The sequence below is a fragment of the Trematomus bernacchii genome, unplaced genomic scaffold (assembly GCF_902827165.1).
Source record: "Trematomus bernacchii unplaced genomic scaffold, fTreBer1.1, whole genome shotgun sequence".
NCBI classification, from domain to species: Eukaryota; Metazoa; Chordata; class Actinopteri; order Perciformes; family Nototheniidae; genus Trematomus; species Trematomus bernacchii.
The window spans coordinates 25,374,204-25,398,208 of record NW_022987739.1 but is presented as its reverse complement, the minus strand read 5'-3'; the positions used below and the strand labels follow the sequence as shown (position 1 = coordinate 25,398,208).

Below are 24,005 nucleotides of genomic sequence, written 5' to 3'. Positions count from 1 at the left end.
GGAGTCTGTCTTTTTATTTTTTTCCTCCCAAACCCCATCCCCTCAGGACGCCTTTTGCCTCCTGTCAGGTCATCATTGTAATAAGAATTTGTTCTTAATTGATTTTCCTGCCTAAATAAAGGTTCTACTACTATTTATTCAGTTATTTTATTACTGGTACTGCTAATTGCATTATGCGTATTGTTGTATATTGTATATACGTATGTATTTACTACTACTACTTACAAAATCGAGGGTTGTAGCTTTGTGTCAGTACATATTTCAGGGTTTTTCTATGCCTTTGTTAATCTAAATTCTAATACTCATAGGCGACTACCACTCCTGCCGATGCCGATGCCGAGGCCCAGTTCTCCCTTCCCACCACCCCAGGCTCATTGTGCTAGGTAAAACTCTCATTCAATAAAAGTAGTCTTTTAAAGGTGGGGTAGGTAATTTTGGAGAAACCAGCTCGAGTGCGCTAGAATTTGAAAATACGCACATGACCAATGAGGGCACGAGATAAGTTTGTGCACAGATGGAAGGCTGACAGGCAGGTAGGCCATCCAGTTATTTTAGCCGGGCCGGCTCAGATGATTGGTCGTGCTTTTTACAGTACTACGGCTTCCACAGATGATATTTTTTTATGGATTTTTTGTCAAAGCACTTAAGATATTCATTGCTATCGGGATGTTAAGAGCATTCCATGGAATATAACAAAAAGTGTATCTCGAGCCGGTTTCTCAAACATACCTACCCCACCTTTAAAGATGAATGCAATTACATTTAAAAAAGTTTTAAACAGAACTGTTACAGATGCAGATGCTTGGTCCAAATTCCATAAAATATACCAACCAGTAGCGCCACACTCAGACGAAAATGTACAAAGCCTATTCTTCCACTATTTGTATTCCCACATTATTCACCAAGCCAGCCCATGCTTTAATATAGATATTATGGATATTGTTATAATTCCTGCTGTCTTTTGTGAACTTCTAATTATTTGTAATTGTTCTGTTCCACAGATGCTGTAGTAAACCACCATTCAGGGACCAAGACATCAGATATAAGAACATCCATTAACACAAGAATTTGTGAGTAAAGGCACGAAAAAAACAAGATTGACGATCAAATAGGGTACAAGACTGTTTGGCCCTGTTCCGGACCTTGTTTTAATGAGTGATCAGCTCATGTTTAAAGTTGTCACCAGGTGAAACAAAAAACAAGATTGTTAAATAGGATAACAGACTGCTCTTTTTGGCCCTGTATGAAATAACAATGCATCATTTATTAACTATACCTATACAAAATGTAATACATTTCCCTTCATTATGTAATAACACCTCCTTTTGTAATAATTTGCCCATTATGTAGTAAACAAGTTCAATGCAAATATGTAATACATGTCGCCACATTTTGAAATATATTATTACATATTGCTGTGGTTATTACAAAATGAGTTGCAAACAATAACATTACAACTGTTTATTTATTTATTCAACCATGAATCATCCTTACTCATAATTTAAAAATACTTCAGTAGAATATCTTTCATTGGCCAAAACTAGATCAAGTGTTACCATATTCATTAGCCAACATGTATATCAACATCAATTTTGGGATATATTTACAGTTTGGTTATGGTTACATAATGAATATTACAGTTTTTTAAAAGGGCAACTCACGCATTTTGTAATAACCATTGCAAAATGTAATAATTTATTACAAAATGCAGGGAAATGTATTTTATATTGCGTTCAGGCTGTTACAGAATGCAGCAGATTATTACAAAATGTGGGTTTTATTCATAGACTGTATATATAAATGGACGTAGGGTCCGTGACGTCACCCATAGGATTCTGCAGAGTTGCCGAGAAGCCCTTAGTAGGCGGAGTCGGCCACTAACGGCTCGACAGTGGCGTCAGAGTCTAACTCCCGCCTGCTACATCCTGATCCAAATAAGGGCAAAGAGGCGGAGCCGTGGCGGAGACGAGGCGGGACAGGGCGGGACCTTCTGCCAACGGCCGTCAAGTTCCAGACCTAGCTCAGGCTAAGAAGCTAAGCTAACATGCTCACAGTATTAAGCTAACAACCCAGCTTGCGGTCACTGCTCCTCGTTCCCGGCGTTCTGAAGGTAAGATCCCCTGTAACTTTACAAAACTTGTCCTTTTGATTTAAATGTTCTTGAACCTACACTATACAATTGTTTTTTAAGTGCTTCACTGTTTTTCAAATATAAATGTCATTTGTAACAACTTTGTAAACTAGCAGAGATATGGCCAGTGTTGCGTGAATTAGCCTATGGAATTAGCCATAAACTGTGGCCTATACAGTATGTAAAGGAATTAGCGTATTGTGAATTAAACAAAGCTTTTCCCTATGATTTAACTGTTCTTGATATTACACTATACAAGTTTAAAAACGCTTCTCCATGATTCAAATATAAACAGTGTAATATGCATGGGCTAACAAATGCAAAATTTGCATATTTATACTTTTTGACCATCAATTGTATATACATTTAATCCAACGTTACTGTTTCAACAGCGCTGTGAGAGTATAAATTAAATATGACTGTAGAAAAAGAAAGGCGCTTTTATATTGATTAAACCATTTTTATTTCTTTCAGCATTAAGAAAAAAAGATGGCAACCTCCTCCACAACCTGTAAGTTGATGGTCCTGGCTTACTTTACATGACTTCAGATGGTTGACATTACACACAAACATACTATATCTATATACATATATATATATATATATATATATATATATACGTCAGGTGTGATTTCATATGTTATGTTGTATGTTATTGTCAAAGGAACAACATGAGCAACCCTTTATACTTAATTTGATATTCCTCATTATCTGAAGCATTTGTTACTCTCATTTATTTTCCTCCCATAGTGACTGTATGGATAATCGGAGACAGCTATGTCCGGCGTGGAGCCCAGAGAGCTACAGAGACCATCGGCAGCAACCTTGGCCTCGACCTTCGCGCCTGCTGGTTCGGTTGGGGTGGACTGCGCTGGAGAGGTCTCCTCCCCTTCTTTTCCAACTCCCTGCGAGGAAGAGCAGCCCCGGATGTCCTCCTCATCCACTGTGGCAACAACGACTTGGGGGATGTGCCCAGTGTTCACTTGGTGAATCAGATGAAGGAGGACCTGCACCAGCTTCACCATCGGCACCCTGGCATGAAGATCATGCTCTCCCAGATCAACCAGAGGTGCCGATGGAGGGCTGGTGCAAATCCTGTCAAAATTGACAAGGCCCGGAAGTTTGTTAACAGTGTTATGGCTACTTTTGTTCATAGCCTAAATGGTGCCATTGTTGACCACTCCAACATTAGACATGACAGTCCTGGGCTTTTTTTGCGAGATAGAGTTCATTTCACCCCTAGGGGAAATGATATTTTTTTAAAGTCACTAGCCAATTGCCTGAAAGACCATCTCCAAAGACTGTGAACTGCTAAAATGTCAGTATCACTGTTTTTGGATTTGGCCTTTAGAGTATGTTTTCTAAGGCCCTTGCTAAGCCCAGACTGTCATGGCTAATGTTGAGTTAGATATTACATCTGTAGCCATAACACTGTTAACATGGCTGCTCTTCCTCTTCCCCACATCCCACCCCCCCCTCTTCCCCCCAATTGACTCTGTAGCTCTCCAGGCCCATGCTGGGCATGGCTGTCTGTCAAACTTTTTTTTTTAATTTGTTATTATGTTTTTTGTTATTTTATTTGTTAAAATAATTCTGTAAATATTTAAAATAAATCACATTCATATTTTCACTTCTTTTGTCTACTGCTTACTGAAAATGTTAGCTATCACATCCAAATCTGACTATCAAATGAAAGGATAAGCTAACCATACAATACAGAAAACATTACACATTAAGGCTCAAATCTTTTCCCAAGCCGTAGCAGTCTGAAAAGAGTCCCAAGTTTAAAAACACAAAATCTTGACAATGAATACTACCTTGTCATTTATCAGTGACAATGCAAACACCAAGAAGGTCTCCCCTAATCCCATGTATTTTGGCATCTAATATGTCATAAGCATACCATAGAATGTAATTATGAAATGCAATACCCACAATCCCTACAGGGTCGTAACATCACAGAAAATAATACCTTTTAGAGAGTTTCTAAATTGTTCAGTATGCAGATAATTATTTGTTTTACAATAGAAACATTTTTCTCAATAAATGTTCCCACATGTTGTGAGCATCAACTTTAAATCTTTTGTCAACAAATAAAAAACATCTTAATTTCCTTTACGACAACATTTTGTTTATAACACCACTACATTAACAATAAGCATAGGAAAATTATAAATGTATAATTTAAGATTGTGCTTTTACTCTATATTTAATCCGATCTATTTCACATTGAAAATGTACAATTTAAGTACACTAGAAAATAAATTAAAGATGTGCAACAACTGTATCAGTAATTAAAATGATATAACTTATGTACAGGGTTGGGAGGGCTACTTGCCAAAAACGCAACCAGTAACTTAATGTGAGTATCAAGATATAAAAGTAATGTACTGTAACCTGATAACTTTATTTTTCTTTTGGATTACCTCAATATCAAATGCAATGCAAATAAACACAGGAGAGAAGAAATATTAATATGATTTTTTTACTTAAATGTATAATATACATAAAGCTGATTCAGGCAGTAGGTGTATAGATTCACAATTAAAGTATTAGCCTACAGAACAGTACCGCTTCCAGAGAAGAGAGAACATCTGATCATTTTACAACAAACACTATATGCTCTTTTCAGGTTTTGAATAAGATTGTAATCCTGAGTTTCCCTATTATTAAAAAAAGTCAAACTAATCCGATTACATCTTTTCCTATGTAACTAAGGATTACACTTTCCTTTTTTTCTATACGATCTTGATTCGTGTTAGATATAATCCATTACTACCTAAGCCAATAAAAGTCATAATTTTTGGAAAATTGTCTCAAGTTATAAATTATGCCTTCAATCTCTTTCACGTGGGGAAGACATCACATTGGCCGAGGCGTTGCAACTTCCCTCAAGCGTCCTACATGAAAGAAAGATCACATGTTAAAAATGTGTGCACAGACTATTCAGTATGACCCGTCTTAGTTTAAAGCCCACTCACCACGACAAGGTGTAGGTCAGGGGGGGATGGGCACATAATGGGGGGGAACACGTGTGTGTGTGTGTGTGTGTGTGTGTGTGTGTGTGTGTGTGTGTGTGTGTGTGTGTGTGTGTGTGTGTGTGTGTGTGTGTGTGTGTGTGTGTGTGTGTGTGTGTGTGTGTGTGTGTGTGTGTGTGTGTGTGTGTGTGTGTGTGTGTGAGACAGACAGCTAAACTAAGATGGAGGAAATTGCAGAGGGACAGGGAGGGAGGTGTTACAAAGTTGACTAAATCATCCAAAATTCAATGAAAGTGGTGATCAGCAATTTTATATGTTCAAATGTCTACTGTGAAGGATATCATAACTCCTTAATGCAATCGAATGTAAAACAAAAAAGTTATGATTGATGAAAGTAGTCAATCGGTCAGATTTGACCCGAAGACAACAGGAGGGTTAATGCCATATTCACTTAATAACACATGAACAACTTTTACAAATATTTCTATATAGTCTGTGTTGGTAAATGTCATCTAGGTTGCACATTTCCTGCTGAAATACATGCATACCAAGTTACTGCGTGGCACTTTGGTTTTGATAAAACAGTGTAGTTCCACTATATAAACGTTACATTCATAATCAAACGAGACAATCTGCAAGATAATGAGCTATTTGTTGTTATTTTTAATGCTTGTCATTCACACGTTAATAAAATAAAATAAGTACCGATACATAGCAGAACAATTGTGGCGATGTTCAGCTTAATAAGCCTTGTTCAACATAATTTATTTAGCTAATACTACAGCGGGCTGCAGGCGAACCAAGTCTGCGTTTCGCTGCATTCCTTGATCTCCAGTTATAATGCCGGACTCCGCCGCCGGCCGAAGCTAACGGAGCAGCCGGGACGCGCTAGCGAGCTAGCCCCCTGCGGCTCCGTTAGCTTCGGCCGGCGTGGACTCCGGCGGCCACCACTGGGATAATTGGGTCCCCTTTTAACATTTGCTCCCGTTTAGCATTATGGGCGTCACAGCCATATACTATAAAAGGCTGAATCATAAACTAAACTGTATATATATATACACATGTATAAAGGGTTACGTCCTTAGCTGGCTAATAAGCTACATAATAAGCTACATAACAAGCTAAGCTAACAAGCACACAAACACCTGCTAACGGGATTAACATGTATAATATTATCATTTTACTCACCGAAAAAAGCTGAGAGTAGACTTCTTGGAAGGTCTGTTAGTACATTCAAGCGCACAGCACGACATTTTAATTGTCTGGTATTTGTAACAATATTCCCTAAAAGGCACAATCACCACGAACACGGCTAAAGGGTCAAGTACAGCAACTACAACTAACTAACGTTGTAGCCTAGCAGAGTGGACAAATTGCTGTTAGCTGACAGTGAGGCACGTCAAAGTGACCACGCCCTAATTTATGCAAAAACTTTAAGACCTAATATAAATAAAAGGGTCGCGTTAGAAAACAATTCACTCACAGATTCATAATCACGAAGGTGGAATCTAACTATATACATAATAAAATGTATTGGAGCCAGGGCTAGAAACGTTTTTTTTCTGCTGTGAAATTGGGCATTTTAACATTGGGGTCTATGGAAATTGCTCCTTTCTGCAGTCATCGCCTATCGGCCAATATATGAACTGCAGTTTGTGGCACTTCCGTATTGGCGTCCCGGCTCTTCCCCAGAGTTTGCCGCTTGGTTTTATTACATAATTACATAAAAATGTTCTTGAGTCATGACATAATGTGTTGTTTATAGGCCTTTTCTTTTATTCGTTCCTTGTCCTTCTTTTAATGAGTATTTTGATAACTGTTACACATTGATAGAAAAAAACAAATTAAGCTTCTCATTATTCAGACTCAGCTCTCAGCGCTTAAGCTTCTTTTAAATGTTGATAAAACCAAGGTAATGCTCTTTTCAAAAGCTAAAAAGACACCAGAGCCTGTTTTAGATATTGTAACTACGCAAGGGATAAAACTTGAAGTGGTTGCCTGTTACAAATACCTTGGTATCTGGCTTGATGATTGTCTCACTTTTAAACTTCATGTCAATAACCTGCTTAAAAAACTGAGGGTTAGGCTAGGTTTCTTTTACAGGAACACGTCCTGTTTCTCGCTTTAGGCCAGAAAAAGGCTCTGTGACCTTTTTACCTGTACTGGACTATGGTGATCTGATCTTTATGAATGCACCTGCCCATTACCTGATCAAGTTAGATGCCGCCTATCACAGTGCACTGAGATTTGTGACAAACTGTAAAGTATTAGCCCATCACTGTACCCTGTATGCAAGGGCAGGTTTGCCTTCACTAACTGTACGGAGGCTCAGTCACTGGTACATTTTTATATACAAAGCCATGTTAGGGAAACTTCCATCCTACATCTGCTCCCTGATCTCACGGCGAATTGTAAGTGGCTACTGCCTGAGATCGAATGCTGTGGTTTTATTAAATGTGCCAACTGCTAGGACTGTCTTAGGGAAGATAGCATTTAGATGCGCAGCTCCGCTAACTTGGAACAGTCTGAGCAATTTGGTTCCACTAAATGTTTTTAAAGCAAGGATAGATATTATCCAATCGGAAACTGTTGGAACCTGTAAATGTTACTAGCTATGTAAACTGTAGTCACTGTAAATATGCTGTATGATGTCCTTTTTTTCTGTTATGTTTATATGTATTCATGTGGAACCTACTTGCAGCAGGTCACCCTTGAAAAAGAGATCAATGATCTCAATGGGATTCACCTGCATAAATAAAGGTTTGAAATTAAATGAAAGATTTTTTTTATCAGAACATGCATTTCTCCTCATTGTGAACATATATTGCACTCATGTTCAGAATATATGGTACGTACATGGTCTTTTATAAATCTGAATATATGTATTGCATACATGTCCCCATATAATTGTGAATATATAGCGCATACATGTCCCCATATAATTGTGAATATATATAGTACATGTCCCCATATAATTGTGAATATATTCTGCATACATGTCCCCATATAAATCTGAATATATAGAGCATACATGTCCCCATATATTTGTGAATATATATAGTACATGTCCCCATATAATTGTGAATATATTCTACATATATGTCCCCATATAAAACTGAATATATAGTACATACATGTCCCCATATATTTGTGAATATATATAGTACATGTCCCCATATAAATGTTAATATATAGTAAATGTATGTTCACATATATACACAACCAATATATTATATATATTTACATATATTACTCAATATATGGAAAGCGGCAATTACTGATGTATTATCCCATATATTACAATATATTATCACAATATATTATTCAATATATATATATTGTAATATATTAACACAATATATTATTCTATATATCTTCAATATATTTTCAATATATTTTGTAGATATGAATAAATATGTTTTTCATGTTGATTATTAATCAGTATCACTTGGTGTAGCCAACAGCAAGATTTCCTTTATTAAATCTTTTCAATTAACCAGTAAATCAGAAAACAAAATAATGCAATATATTGACAGTTAATATATGGGGAAATATATTTTCTTTGCGTAAGGGATAAAAGACATCAAAGGTGCATTTTGCATGATCGGGGACCTTTAAGAAAAAATGGGAAGTGGTAAAGCTGCTTTTTATCTGATAACAGCAAGTTGTTGAGTGCAAGAGCTTTATCTTGTCCGAGAACATGTAATACACCCACCATATTTTTATAATAAGTGTTATCTTGTATAAAAAAGTTGCCATTTCCTGATTTAGCTACACATTTACTCGAGTACTGTAATGTACTTCAAATAAAAGGGAGTTTTACTTTACTTTTTTGAATGAAACATGAGCAAATCCTGCAGTTAAAGTCTTGTTTATTTTGGTATATATTGAAATGAAAACTTGTGGGATGTTTATGGTGCTTCATATTGCATTGACTGAGGTCACACTGATATTTATTTCAAAGTCAAAGTTATTTGCACCGTTTAACCTTAAAACGTGTTTCACATTCAGAATTTTAAAGGTTTTAAGTCTTTGGCTTTGTCTCTCGTGAGTCGGTTGATTTTGTTAATATTATAGTTCCAAATAAAAGAGGAAAATAATCAAAAAACTGGTTGTTTTAATCCACTTCTTATTGAATTTACAGAACAATACTATACTGTACCCTGATTTATACTGCTACCATGATATATAACTGCATATACTGTGAAAGAAAATCCTATATCCTACACTAAAATAATCAAAGGTGCTTAAAAGGCAGTTATAAATGAAACACAAGACAAAAAAAGATTCACATGTACAAGGTTACTCAGAGAAGCAAAACACACCTTCAGCAGGTCAGTCCAAGATGTTCCCAAGAAACTGACCCTTTTTGGGCACAAAGGCACTGCTTCCTTATTTTATAATAACATGTGACTGTGTGTTCAACTGTGGGAAGACAGCTGTGACTACATTTACCAGTAAAATATTTAGAAGAAGTAGTAGCTGCGGAATTAGTTTTGGTTTTGACTAATTTTTGATGAGAGGATTACAAACATGCAAATAGACTGCTACTCATCGTGACCTTCCCTTTTATCACTGGTCACAATGATGCTATCTCTGTCTGAAGGCATTGTTGTGGACTTGCATGCATGTGAACAAGATGATAAGTATCAGGCCATGAAATGTAATCTAGCCTTTAAATCCTCTTTCCCCGAATAAGGGCGTGTCCACATAACGCTCCAAGGGTTGTTTTGTTGTTTCTATGACAGCAATACCTTGACACTGTATCACCATTGTTGTATTACAGACTAGCTTCACCCCTTGGATTTTATTATCGATTTTTGCTATGTATTTGTTGGACATTGTGTCTATGAGAACAAACAGGAGGATGCTTGTTCTCACATTTTGTGTGATTGAGCGTCACAGCTTCAGTGTGACAGCCTTAGAGTGAGGAGGATGATATGTGTATGGTACGATAAAAGCCACACACTCACTGGCAGATCTGCTCCAACAAACAGGCTCTTTTGTCGTTGTTATGATGGTTACTGTCTGACAGTGAGACAGTCATTTCCTTCAGTGACGTCAACAGCGTTTATCTGGAAAGTTTAAATATTTTCAACTTGACCAAAACGGTGGAACGGTCAGAAGAAAGACGAGGGGTGCAACTCTTTCTCTGAAGACCACGGTGTAAAACAGTATAAGCTCTCCCCTTATTGGAATACATTTGAAAAAAGATGCTGACATGCAGAAAAGGCGATATGTAGACCCAAAGCAGTTTAAGTTTAATAAATCAGGTCTGCAGTAAGCCAATTGTATCTACCTATTTGAGAACATGTAAACACACTGACTGAATAAAAGGGCTACAAATACATCCAATAGATGATGTAATACCCATAAAAAGGCAAAGGGGTATGAACCTCCCTCTCACTATCCTGCTCAGTGGACCAGAACCTGGGGGACGGTCTTCTGCAGGTTCAGTCCCCTGAGAGCGGAGAAGGGAGGGAGGCCTTTGAAGCCCAGCAGCTGGCGGGTGGAGGACTCCCAGCTGAATCCAAACTCCAGCCGGCTGTAGACACGCGGGTACTGCCGGTCCGCCCAGCAGACCCAGTCCACCGCCCTCTTCACCTCCTCCCAACGCTCAGGCCTGGAGGAAGAAGAAGAAAGTCGATATGAAAACAGGTTGCCACTCTGGATAGAGTGACAGCTAGTCTCAAAAAATCACCCAGACCCTACCAAACAGTGCCCATGTAGTTATAGCCTTTTCTACACTTCTTGCGAGACGTTTGATTCTTCTAAAATGGAAGCAACATTCCCCTCCATCCTTTTCTCAGTGGGTCAAATATGTTATGTACTTCTTACAGTTAGAGAAAATTAAGTTCTTACTCAGGGGCTCCTCTAACACCTTTATTAGAACATGGAAACCCTTTCTGGACTTGTATGACTCCTTGCAAGATCCACTTGATAAAGAATAAGGTTGGATTGAGCGGTGAGCTGTGAGCATTTAATATATATTTATATATTATTGATTCATAATTTTTCTCTTTCTATTCCATTATCATTATTATTATTTGCTTTCTTTGTGTTTATCTCTGTGCTTTTTTTTTTTCTTCCTTCTTTGCCCCCCTTGAACTAATGTAATTATGAAAACACTGTATTTACTGTTAAAGGGCTCTGTATCCTGTAACTCAATGGGTTAATGCAGGAGTCTCAAACTCAAGGCCCAGGGGCCAAATCCGGCCCGCGACTTCATTTTATGTGGCCCCGCAAGAGCTTGCAAAGAATATAAAACGTTTATTATACGGTTATATGCCGCTTTACAGAAGCAGGTTGCCCATAAACTACATGTACCACAATGCATCTCGTTTTGTGACATGCCACTGAAGAGACTTGCAATTATTTGCCCTGGACTTCATTGGTTCCCGCAAGACATAATGCGGGAATTTGAGAGCAGACAGTTGTCGGTGCTTGAATGTATCAACAATGTTGCAACCTGGAGCAGAAACATAAAAGAAAACACACACACACACACACACACACACACACACACACACACACACACACACACAGTACTTTTGACAGATGTGTTTCTTGCATAAATACAATATCTCCACCTTGATGTTTCATTTGTATAAGCACTTTTTTAATTGGGTTGTTTAGGCCATTAAAGGTGGGGTAGGTAATTTTGGAGAAACCAGCTCGAGTGCGCTAGAATTTGAAAATACACAGCCGGAACAAATCTGCCACTTCCTTACAGAGCCCCTCCTCCAACACACACGAACGTGCACATGACCAATGAGGGCACGAGATAAGTTTGTGCACAGATGGAAGGCTGGCAGGCAGGTAGGCCATCCAGTTATTTTAGCCGGGCCGGCTAAAATGATTGGTCGTGCTTTTTACAGTACTACGGCTTCCACAGATGACATTTTTTAATGGATTTTTTGTCAAAGCACTTAAGATATTCATTGCTATCGGGATGTTAAGAGCATTCCATGGAATATAACAAAAAGTGTATCTCGAGCCGGTTTCTCAAACTTACCTACCCCACCATTAACTATTAGTGAAATTATATTAATGTTCATAGTTTAAATTCTGGTGTTTTCTGTGTTGTAACAACTCTCCTTTACACATAGTTCTCCAATCACTTCTCAAAAATGCACCTTTTAGAGCTTCTAAACCTGTGTACATAATTTGTATCACCTTTCTTGTATTTCCCAACAGTGCATCCATACTTAACCCTGCACGGGTAAACTGAAAATAATGATAACACATGTGACAACAGAACAAGAGTTGAGAGTCAAGACAAATTCAAGTAAGCTTTATTGACATGCCCATATTAAAAACATACTATTGTCAAAGCACATTGACAATAAAGATTTAAGACTGAAACAAGTGAGATAATCAAGTCCATTGTGTTAAATAGAGACATATCATCTTACAAAGCCATACAGATGAATAATATTCTAAATGTATTGATCCTGTATAGATCTGTTTTACTGGTTAATAAAAAGAGAATAGCATGACATTGTTGTGAAGGCAGGGATCTTGATTATAAATGCTGATAAACACAAATGTCTTTCCTCTGAAGTACTCTGTCTGCCGCTGATCATAAATATAAAAAGTGTACATCATTTCAAAGATAACTTTCAGGGAGGATTTGTTCACTTTGAGAAAAAAAGGTGAAGTGGTAAAGCTGCTTTTTATCTGATAACAGCAGTTTGTTGAAGTGGAAGAGCTTTATCTTGTCAGAGAACATGTAATACACCCACAATCTATTTTTACGGTTTTTATCTTTGTATGCATGCTCAAAGAAAGTTGCCATTTCCTGATCTAGCTATATCTAATTTGCCCATTTACTAAAGTACTGTAATTAACTTCAAATAAAAGGCAGTTTACTTTTTAAATGAAACATGAGAAAATCCTGCAGTTAAAGTCCCAGAATATTATTGTGATAAACATACATACATTTTTGTATTCATTGACAGCACTAGTTCTTATAGTATGTACAAAGTGTCTGGTACCTATGCATGTTAAATACCTGCAATAGATTTGTACTCACATGGCCACAAGAGGTCATTGTTAGGAAACATACTGTATAACACACAGGCTATTTTACACATTTGAACAAGTTAGACCAATGCTGAGACTAGAGTATTGTTGTATATGTCTGAATTATTCAATAATGTTTGACAGTTATTATTTTTCTTTTTTGTATCATATTCTGCTCAATAAGGCACCTTCAATATTATCACTTTCAGGAATTGTGGGCTTATCAGCAGATGTTTTTAATAAGCAATTGTTATGTTGATATGTAAAAGGATGAATACAAATACTAATTTAATTGAGGCAAACAAAAGTTGGCCAAAACAAATTAAATTACTATTTATTTATAACTGATTTTAATTTAAAAAAAAAACCACTAAAAACATGTTATTTATCAATTCGAGCAAAGTAATTCTTATTCATGAAATCAGACATTGTGTATAGTTTTAAATAACTCCATTTAAACTCAATTGTAAAAGCATGATTGCATGTTTAGTATCCAAACAGACACCAATGTCAAGCTTCTTTCTCACAGATCCAATGCAGATCGTACGTACAGGGCCTGTCGTTCCAGCTTTTGGAGTGAACAATACTCCGTATTTCTGCACAGTCCTCTCCGTCAAAATTATCAGGCTGTCTTGTGCTCCAAAACCTAACAGGTATTACAGGAAAAGAAGATGAACTAAAAGATTGGACATCAAAAATAACTATAAGTAATACAGCCATGTTCTTTTCTTAACACCCAAATGAGTCTTCTGGTGAAAGGGGCAGACACCCTACGTTTAAATGCATCCTGTGTGTTGTGTTAACTCCCATTACAGAAACATGTGAAACATTTAGAAAGGTCACAACATAAACCAGCTTCTGTATTTAAAACCAAAGTAAAGCCTTACGTCAGATTCAGTGGAGATCCATCCACCCATTTCCAGGTCCCCTCCTCTTTTGTGTCATTCAAACCAATCCACGTTTGTTCCTTGATCATGCTAGTGATGAATTCCTGTTCACATATTAAAAATGCAGTTTACTGGGATGGACATCAACATTCAGATAACTTTTCCCTTTTTACTAGCTCAGAAATATGTAATTAACACCATTGTTGTAACGTAATCATTATAGCTGATAGACACATTTGCTAGTATATGTATAATAAAAACATTATTGATTGATAAAAGCAGAGGGTTATACAATCACAAGTGTTAAAGCAGCACACATTACCTGTTCTTCCTCACTGTCTACGATCACCAGATCTGCTCCTCTGGCTGTGCAGTCTTGTCTGCTTTGTTCCCAAGAACGTTTCTCAGTAGAGAAGAGGTAACAGGAACAATCGAACTTCCTCCATCCTTCAGGACACGTTTTCTCTGTAAAAGTTTTAAGATCTTGTAGATTTACTGCTTCAACTGCTGAAATATGGAACTCTTGAGTGCATTATATGTCACTTTTGTAATAATAATGAAAACAAATATTTATTAAGCATTTTTAGAGGGATGAAAAGAGATCACACATTTCATTGCAGAACAACTACTTCTCTCTTTTTGGGATTTAAATAACTGTTTCGATGTGATCTAGTCAGGCACCACAGCACTGAGACTGATCTTGTTAAAGTCTTCAATGACATCCACTTAAACACAGACAGTGGCAACATTTCGGTGTTAGTTACTAGACCGACTGGAAAACTGGGTCTGACTTTCGGCAACAGTTCTAAATTGGTTTGAAACCTTGTTATCATTTATTATTATTATTATTATTATTATTATTATTATTATTATTATTTTGCTGCAAATATCTGGAACAAACTACCTCTAAGTTCTTCTTCCTATTGCTTATATTAAAAGTAATTTAGACAAGGAAAATGGCCATAAGCATAGTTTACACAGAAATATAAATATGGTGGGTGAAGAAAAATAAAACAAACTATAAATTAAATCACTCACAACTAAGTCATTAAAAACTAATTCTTGATTATCATTAATGAAAAGTGTCATTGTGTAACTATTTTATGAAAGGATCAATAGTCAGCCTTAAACTATCAATATCAAGGTATTTTGTAAAATATATTATGATAATTGATATCTTACCTACGCATACCGAGCCCTATGCAAACCCCCACATGAAGCACTGACCCTTACCCATCAAACACTGAAGCCTGTACACCAGCCGGTTGATCCGCTGATCTCTGGCCTGGAGACGCTCAGTCAGGTTGTCTCTCTCTTCAGTCATTGAGGTCAGGTTTGCTTTGACAGCGGAGAGATCTGCAGCACCACCATCTGAGTTATGGTCTGGAAAGAAAATATATCTTTCTTATTATCTGATGCAATCATACTGACACAAACCAAAATTAATGTTTTCCTAATTTGGCCCTAGGAGAAAAGTAGAAAAACGATAGATGTTTTGGTCAAATGTGCATCTTTCAGAGCAGAATATTGCTCCTTAAAATCACACGTTCAAAATGACATTATTAAAGGTATTAAAAGAAAGACTCACAGTGGACAGCGAGGCCGATGAGTCCAGCCAGCAGGAAAACACCCAGCAGCCCCAGACCGAGAACAGACGCTCTGGGAAGTCTCCTGGGACCTGAACACAGAGAAGACCAGGGAGTAATACAGTAAATCCAAAATCCACAGTGCACTCTAACAGACACTCTTACCTTCTTGTATTGTTGATGATCTTGAGCTTAGGGTTTTGACATCAACAGCATTGTCATAGATTTTCTCCATTGCTCATGGGAATGCCAACTCTTTCCTAGAAGGTCAGCTCTGCAGCAAGTATCCTGAAGTATGTGACTGGGGAAAGTGTGGTTGCTGGTTTGAATTTCTAAATGCTTTATATTTTTGAGGAAGTCACACATCATTTGAGAAAGTCACACATCATTTTATATATAAAAAAAAAGAAGAATATCAGGAAATACTAACTTTATTGATATGACCATATTAAAAAGCACAGTGACAATACAGATTTAAGACTGAAACAAGTGTGATAATCATGTCCATTGTGTTAAATAGAGACATATAATCTTACAAAGCCATAAAGATTAATACTATTCAAAATATTCTGATCCTGTAAAGATCTATTTTACTGGTTAATAAAAAGAGAATAGCATGTCATCATTGTGAAAGCAGCTACAAATATCTTTTGGCGTGAAAAGCTGGCTCTCTTGATGGCCCAAGGCACAAGACGAACTGGCACAGATTTAAAGAATATTATTCTGTTAATGTAATGTTAGTTTCTGAAAGTTGAGACAATTTAAGTTACCTTTTGTTGAACTACTGTATAAGTCTTTCAGTCTCCCTCTCAGCTATCCACTCTCAGGGGAAAGCCGTACTGCAGACGACAGCTGATGCACCACAACACCACTTCAAGCCCGGCGACTGGGTAGTGATCAAAGACTTCAGGAGGAAGCACTGGAAGCAGCAACGGTTCCAGAGAAGTAGCGTGCCAAGCTACCAACACACGCATCAGAGGGTTGTGTTGTTCAGAGGGTTGTGTAGCATGTGTTCCGTTTGATATACATGTAAATAAAATCCAAATACAGAAAAAAGTTTTACATATGTATTTTTGATCCACACATATTTGTTTTCCGTTTAAAACTGCTGCACCTGCAAACACAACCTGCTTTCTGTGCACGGATCGCTGTGCATTCGTGTGTGTGTTTTTTGAGACTCCCCTGACGGTGACCCGATTCATACTTGTAATTTGTTCTATCTATAGCCAATCAGATGTCTCCTCCATTACATGACATGTTACTTGTTTGACGCTTTTATCCAAAGCGACTTACATACTCAATACTGTGGACAATCCCCACAGGTGCAATTTGGGGTGAGGTGTCTTGCCCAGGGACACAACGACATGCTGGGTGCAGTGGTGTTTGAACCTGTGCTCCCCTGATTCGAACACTAACGCACTAGCCCACTGCGCCACAGCCTCCCCATTCTAAGCCAATCACATGAGTGCGCCCCCACGAGGGTATGATTTCTTGCGTTCGTGACGTAGCACTTCATATACGCTTTTTGCGCTGTCCAGAGCTGACAGGTCCATGGAGCCTGCCTGCAGGCGCTAATCTCAGGACCGAAGCACCGTAGTATAGTCGTCTTTATTTTTATGTTATTATCATTCAAATATAAATAAGGAAGTGTGTGTTATATGAGATGGCAGAGAGGTTTCAGCTCCGATTATTAAATCAAAGAGGCTTAATGTTTTCTATTATATTAATTCACTATAGCTATGTGGACGGTGTCAAGGTCCAATGTTGACAAAATTAATCAATAGCGGCTGTAACTAAAATACAAGATGTCTTTATTTATATATATATTGTAGTGCAGATGAAAGGGAGTCGGAGGCGGTGTATTCAGAATGGACTTCCACAATTTATTATCCATTAAACTCTAAGACGTAGGTACATGAACTGCTCTGCATGACAAGCTAGCAGGGAATGTAAACAAACCCCGGTACCCTCACTAACGGGTCCGAGTTGCAACACAATAATATCACTGGTGAATTATGTATAATAACGTGTCACCACACAAGCCCCCCCAGAATTCACCCATAAACAAAATTAGCGTGGCGGGGCGGCACGACAGGTCGACCCCCACGACTCCTGAGCACGGGAGTCGGGAAAACGACCTCCGCATGTGCGGCCTCCGGAAGAGGCGAGACCGGAACAACGGCTCTCAAGTCAGTGACAGGGATCAAGGCCGGGTGGCGCCCCCGTCGCGGAGGCTGTGCCAGCACCACCGGCTGGCCCAAATCCAAATGGGCCGCCTTCACCCGGTCCACAGAAACACGCTCGGCCTTACCACCCAGGTCGACCACAAGGTTTTTGTGCCCGTGCTCCAAAACACGGAAAGGTCTGTCGTAAGGAGGCCGCAGAGGACCCCTGTGCGCATCATGCCGTATGAAAACGTGCTCGGCCGAGCGGAGATCCGCGGGAACCCGGGACACCTGAGTACCATGTTGGGCAGTGGGAATCGGAGCAAAAATCTCGGCGGTGTCCTGCAGGCAAACCCGCTGTGCAGACGCCGACCAGGGAACCGATGTGTTAGGGAGGAAATCCCCTGGAACCCTCAACGGCTGACCGTAGACCATCTCAGCCGTGGAACACTGCAGATCTTCCTTGGGCGCGGTCCGCAGGCCCAGCATCACCCAAGGCAGCTTATCGACCCAATTTCCGTCCTTCAGGCCAGCTCTAAGCGCCGCCTTCATGGAGCGATGGAAACGTTCACAGAGGCCGTTAGCCTGGGGGTGATAAGCGGTCGTCCTGTGAAGCTTAACCCCAAGACACCACGCCACGGCGTTCCAGAGCTCAGACGTGAACTGCGAACCCCGATCAGAGGAAATGTCCGACGGGGTGCCAAACCGACACACCCACGTCGCAATGAAAGCCCGGGCTATGTCAGCCGCCGAAGTCGACACGAGAGGAACTGCCTCCGGCCAACGGATCGTTCTGTCCACCATGGTGAGGAGGTAGGAAAAACCCAGAGAGGAGGGCAATGGACCCACGAGGTCGATGTTGACGTGGTCAAACCTCCTCTCCGGCACCATGAAACGTTCCAAAGGAGCTTTCGTGTGGCGATGCACCTTAGCGCGCTGACAAGCCACGCACTCACCAGCCCAAGTCCTCACGTCCTTCTTCAGTCCCCGCCAGACGAACTTCGCGGACACCAAGCGCACCGAAGGCTTACCGCCGTGGTGAGACAGGTCGTGCACCGGCTCGAAAACTGAGCGCCTCCAACTGGCGGGAACGACCGGCCACGGCAGGCCTGTGGAGACGTCGCACAGGAGAGTAACGCCTGCGTCACCGAAAACCACGTCCTCCAAGCGCAGCCCCACGCTGTCCTCCTTCAGGACCTGTACGCCGGGGTCCGTGACCTGGTCCATCGCCTGCGGAGAAATGCACGTTTTGTTCAGCCGGATAATATCCACATGTCTACCCTACTTTTATAATTTTTGAATCATAAATCTATCGATTAGATTTATGATAGACTTTTGAAACTACAAGAAGATAAGGAGGACTTTTACAAAAAAGTAATAGAATTTTTTGTCCAGAAGGATAGACAAATGGACTTCATCTTCAAGTCAAGGTAAGACCGCAATTTTATTGAAAATGGGATCTTACTAAGAGAGAACAATTCAATATTTAAATGATAAAATTACATTTTTTGGGTATCCTTTGGTTGAACTATTTGTTTAAAATTAATCGAAGCATCAGACTAAAAAAGCTTTTGAAAATAATATTATATTTTGGTTTAGGTCATTATATAATATTTGTAAACCTGAAGAGTCAGTGCTAGTGCCTCACCAGCCATGAACCTCACTGCACGTCACTGCAGAAGCTTATATATAGACATCTACGTTTTTTGTGCCCCACCACTTTTGTACATATAAAAACGCCACTGGACGGGGGTGCATAATTTGACACAACACCGGCCGTCAGCGGCCCGCTGACGACCGGCCGTTCTGTGATTCTCCAGAACACACAGATTGGCAGTCCGCCCCTGCTCCTGGATTAAGTGTTTATGTCATGGATGTTTAAAGTTTAACTTCTTCATATTTGTCTAATATTATAGTTTACTTTTCATTCATGAAGTATGCCTCTGCGCTGTCAGTACGCTTGTCCCTGTTTGTGATTGGTCAAATGTTGCTAACCCCGCCCCTTTCATGTGAACGCACTCTCGGCCGGACAGAGAAACCCTGGGTTGATTTACTGAGTTGATAACCAGCGTCGTAGGACGGCTTGTTAGGGTTAGTTAAGCCAGATAACTCAGAGATATCCAGGGTCTGTTGAACTGGCTTCGTAGTACAGGCCACTAATCGATCAGGCAGAGCTAACCTGTAGCTGCTCCCTCCACACTCACAACAACTTCATACAGACATAAATAAAGCAGCTCTATTCGCCATACAGGAAACACACATTTAAAACGGTTTTGCCTGCCGTTTTTGTGTACACAAGCATTCATTAATGGTTCGGAAAGTGGCGCTGTACCTTAATAATATAAAAGATTGTATTTGCGTGCATTTCCTGTTCGGAAAGTGACAATGTACTGAGAGTGGAGGTGTCCTGAGAACACAATAAATCATACCCTTGTGGGGGCACGCTTATGTATTTGGCTTAGAATTGAGGAGACATCTGATCGGCTATAGATAGAAAAAAGTACAAGTACGAATCGGGTGACCGTCAGGGGAGTCTCAAATAATCCACACATGAATGCACAGCGATCCATGCACAGAAAGCGGGTTGTGTTTGCAGGTGCACCGGTTTTAAACGGAAAACAAATATGTGTGGATCAAAAATAAATATATAATGTATATGAAAAGGAACACATTTGTGTGTGCATTGAAAAACACAGGTGTGGATCTGGAAATACAAGTGTGAATCAGTAGCGTGGCAGAAATGTACTTTAGGGCGGGCCTGTATAAAATAGGGTGGGCCATATTTTTCCAGGGGGCATTTCCCTCCGAATAATGGTTAAAGACTTGACTGATGATATGAATTTATTGAAATCTCCAATATCAACGTAAGAGCTATAAAGACACAAAAATAACAAATACATTTAGGCTCCATCCGTATTAGAATCACTTTAGCATACTACCAAAAATGAAATGTAAACAGACAGCAAAGCTATTAACTATGGGATTAGTTTTGTTTCATAAAGATAAAGGAACACTTTCTCAGAATCAAGCAAAACTAAGAGTTTTAGAGAAAAAAAAGCAAAACAGTTCTCTTTGCTTCTTTCTCAATGATCAGACTTTTGCTCTCGCTGCAGCTCTCTCGTTTGTGCTCCCTCATTTTTTGTTTGCGATTCTGACACGTCCCAGGTAGGCGGGACTTTCAGGGGTGCGTCCCCATTGGCTACTCAGATTTTGAGTGACAGCCCACTACACCACAGATCATACAGTGCAACTCATGCAGCAAACTCCGGAGTCAACTCGGCCATGTTAGTGTTGGTGCCTCCTGGGGAGTTTTCATGAAAATATCGGACTTATCTTATGGATTGCTGTGCATTATACTTGTGTTGTGTAGTTTATACTTTATTCCAACTTTAAATATTTTAATACCTGAACACACTGCTGCTGTAAAATAATTTCCCAATTTGGGATCGATAAAGTGTCTGTCTGTCTATTTATTTATTTTATAGATAAAAAAAACACATCTATGTATTTTCAAGCTAAAGGTGATACACAATATAAACTTGATACACAATATAAACTTATTTATTCAAAGACATGTTACATTTCAAAAGCATATATTGCTATATTTAGGACAAACAATTAAAGGTGGGGTAGGTAAGTTTGAGAAACCGGCTCGAGATACACTTTTTGTTATATTCCATGGAATGCTCTTAACATCCCGATAGCAATGAATATCTTAAGTGCTTTGACAAAATATCCATACAAAAATGTCATCAATCATTTTAGCCGGGCCGGCTAAAGTAACTGGATGGCCTACCTGCCTGTCAGCCTTCCATCTGTGCACAAACTTATCTCGTGCCCTCATTGGTCATGTGCACGTTCGTGTGTGTTGGAGGAGGGGCTCTGTAAGGAAGTGGCAGATTTTTTCCGGTTGTGTATTTTCAAATTCTAGCGCACTCGAGCTGGTTTCTCCAAAATTACCTACCCCACCTTTAAAGACTGCTTTAATTTAACAAAATCTACAATATAAAAGTTGCAGATTTGCCTTATTAAACAGTAAACACAATTAGGAACATGCTCACATCAGGCTATGTTGGTCTGAAGAGCTGAAGCGTTTATTCATACACAATGGATACAAACTGTGTTGTCTCATTCTATATCCTGTGAGAAAATGATTTTATTTTTTTTTTATTTTTTTATTTAACCTTTATTTAACCAGATAAAAGCATTGAGATAAAATCTCATGTTCAATGCTGACCTGGCCAAGAAGGCAGCAACGTTACACATAACACATAACACAAACATATAAAATACAGAGAACATAACTAAGAAAACAAAAGACGAAAAAGCAGTCACCACATTGTGCACATTAGGACAGTAAGAAAAGTACACTACTTGTTACTGCAAGAGCAGCTGGTGGTGAGGACTTCAGACAACTTCAATTTAAAACATGCTATAGAGACAAGTGCCCTCAGTTTTAGGCTTGATTGAAGGTCATTCCAAGACCAAGGACCATAATAAAAAAGACTCCTTTTTCCAGCCTCAGTCCGCACAGCAGGTACCTGGAACCGTATCCAGGCACTGGATCTGAGGTGGTAAGAGTCGCAAACTGGGGCAAATCTGACACATATGTAGAGTGGAAGCTTACCTAAAATGGCTTTATACATTAATAAAAACCAGTGCTGCATCCTACGCATAGTAAGTGAGGACCATCCAGTTAGGCTATACAGTGTGCAATGATGAGTCCTATAGGGTGCATTTGATATATAACGCAGTGCAGCATGGTAAAGTGGGTGAAGTTTGGCCAAAACAGTGGGACAGGCAAATCTATAAATGGTATCACCGTAGTCCAGCTGGGACAGGAATAAGCCAGAGACCAACCTTTTACGGGATGAAATTGAAAAACAACATTTAAGTCTGAAAAGGAAGCCAAGAGTGAATTTCAATTTCTTTGTTAAAACTTCAATATGGTGTTTAAAGTTCAGATTACTGTCCAACCAAAAGCCCAGATATTTGTAGGTATCAACAAACTCAACAGAAACGCCATCAAGGGTGTCAATGGAGAGGCAAGAGGATGCTGACTTGGGAGCAAAAAGCATTGCTTTGGTTTTCTTACTGTTAAATAGCAGTTTGGAATCAAGAAGCGCATGCTGCAGCGTGATAAAATCAGATTTTAAATTGGAAACGGCCATATCCAGAGAAGGAGCACATGAGTATACAATAGTGTCATCAGCATACATATGATGGGTAGAACATTGCATCTGATTACAAATATTGTTTACATATAATAAAAAGAGCAAGGGCCCCAAAATAGAGCCCTGTGGAACTCCCTTCTCCAAGGTGACAGGGTCAGAGACAGTACTACCCAACCTGACGCATTGAGTACGGTTGGTTAGATAACTCTGAAACCAGCAAATGGCATTGTGACCGAAACGAGACACCAACATAACATTAGACATAATGTGGTGATCTCCAGTGTCAAATGCTTTGGCTGGGTCAATAAACAATGCAACACAAACTGATTTCATATCCAAAGCAGCCTTAATATCGTCTAAGACTTTCAGACTGGCAGTCACAGTACTGTGCTTTGATCTGAATCCAGATTGCATAGGGTTGAGGATGTTGTGTGAATTTAAAAAAAGTTTTAGCTGAGTAGAGACTAGGGACTCAAGAATCGTTGATAACACAGAAATATTTGAGATAGGACGATAGTTATTCAACTATCATCAGGGATGCTGGGATCACCAGCTTTCAAGAGGGGCGAGACCAGAGCTTGGTTCCACACCACTGGTGTACACCATCGTGTAGGAAAGCCTGCTCAGAGAAGTGTTTGAAGCAGCGCCTGAGCACAATAAGGCCCTTGGCTTTGGGCAACTTAGTGCTCCTAACGCAAGCGATATCATTAGGAAAAACACCAACAGACACATACTTATGAGCTGCATTTGTTAGAATGACATCTATAAGGGTATCGTTATTTGGGTTCCTGCTTAAACTGTGAAGATTTATCACTTAGCCAGTCCCAATTTAAATCACCCAATAAAATGATTTCAGAAGAAAACTTAGACAACAATTCAGTAAGGCTAGTAGTTGCATCCATGAAGGCCGATGGAGGCCTATAACAGCCAATAACAGTGAGAGGAGCATTTGCTATAGTTATTTGGACTGCTAGCAACTCAAATTGCCTTGAAATTGAAATTGAGTGAAGGACAGAGCACTGTAGTTTCTCAGCAGTGTATATTGCAACACCACCAGCT

The 24,005-nt window shown here is 39.3% G+C and overlaps 1 protein-coding gene across 1 annotated transcript; it reads right to left on the bottom strand.

Annotated features, from left to right (window-relative positions):
* Positions 1–13,510: 13,510 nt before the first annotated feature.
* LOC117495867 (CD209 antigen-like protein C) lies at positions 13,511–16,602 on the bottom strand. Its single transcript, XM_034147448.1, has 7 exons — positions 16,378–16,602; positions 15,773–15,908; positions 15,610–15,699; positions 15,255–15,404; positions 14,344–14,486; positions 14,022–14,125; positions 13,511–13,780 (listed from the first exon to the last, which is right to left on the bottom strand). Exons 2-7 carry the CDS (start codon positions 15,840–15,842, stop codon positions 13,645–13,647), a joined length of 693 nt encoding a protein of 230 aa, XP_034003339.1. The 5' UTR covers positions 15,843–15,908; positions 16,378–16,602; the 3' UTR covers positions 13,511–13,644.
* Positions 16,603–24,005: the final 7,403 nt, after the last annotated feature.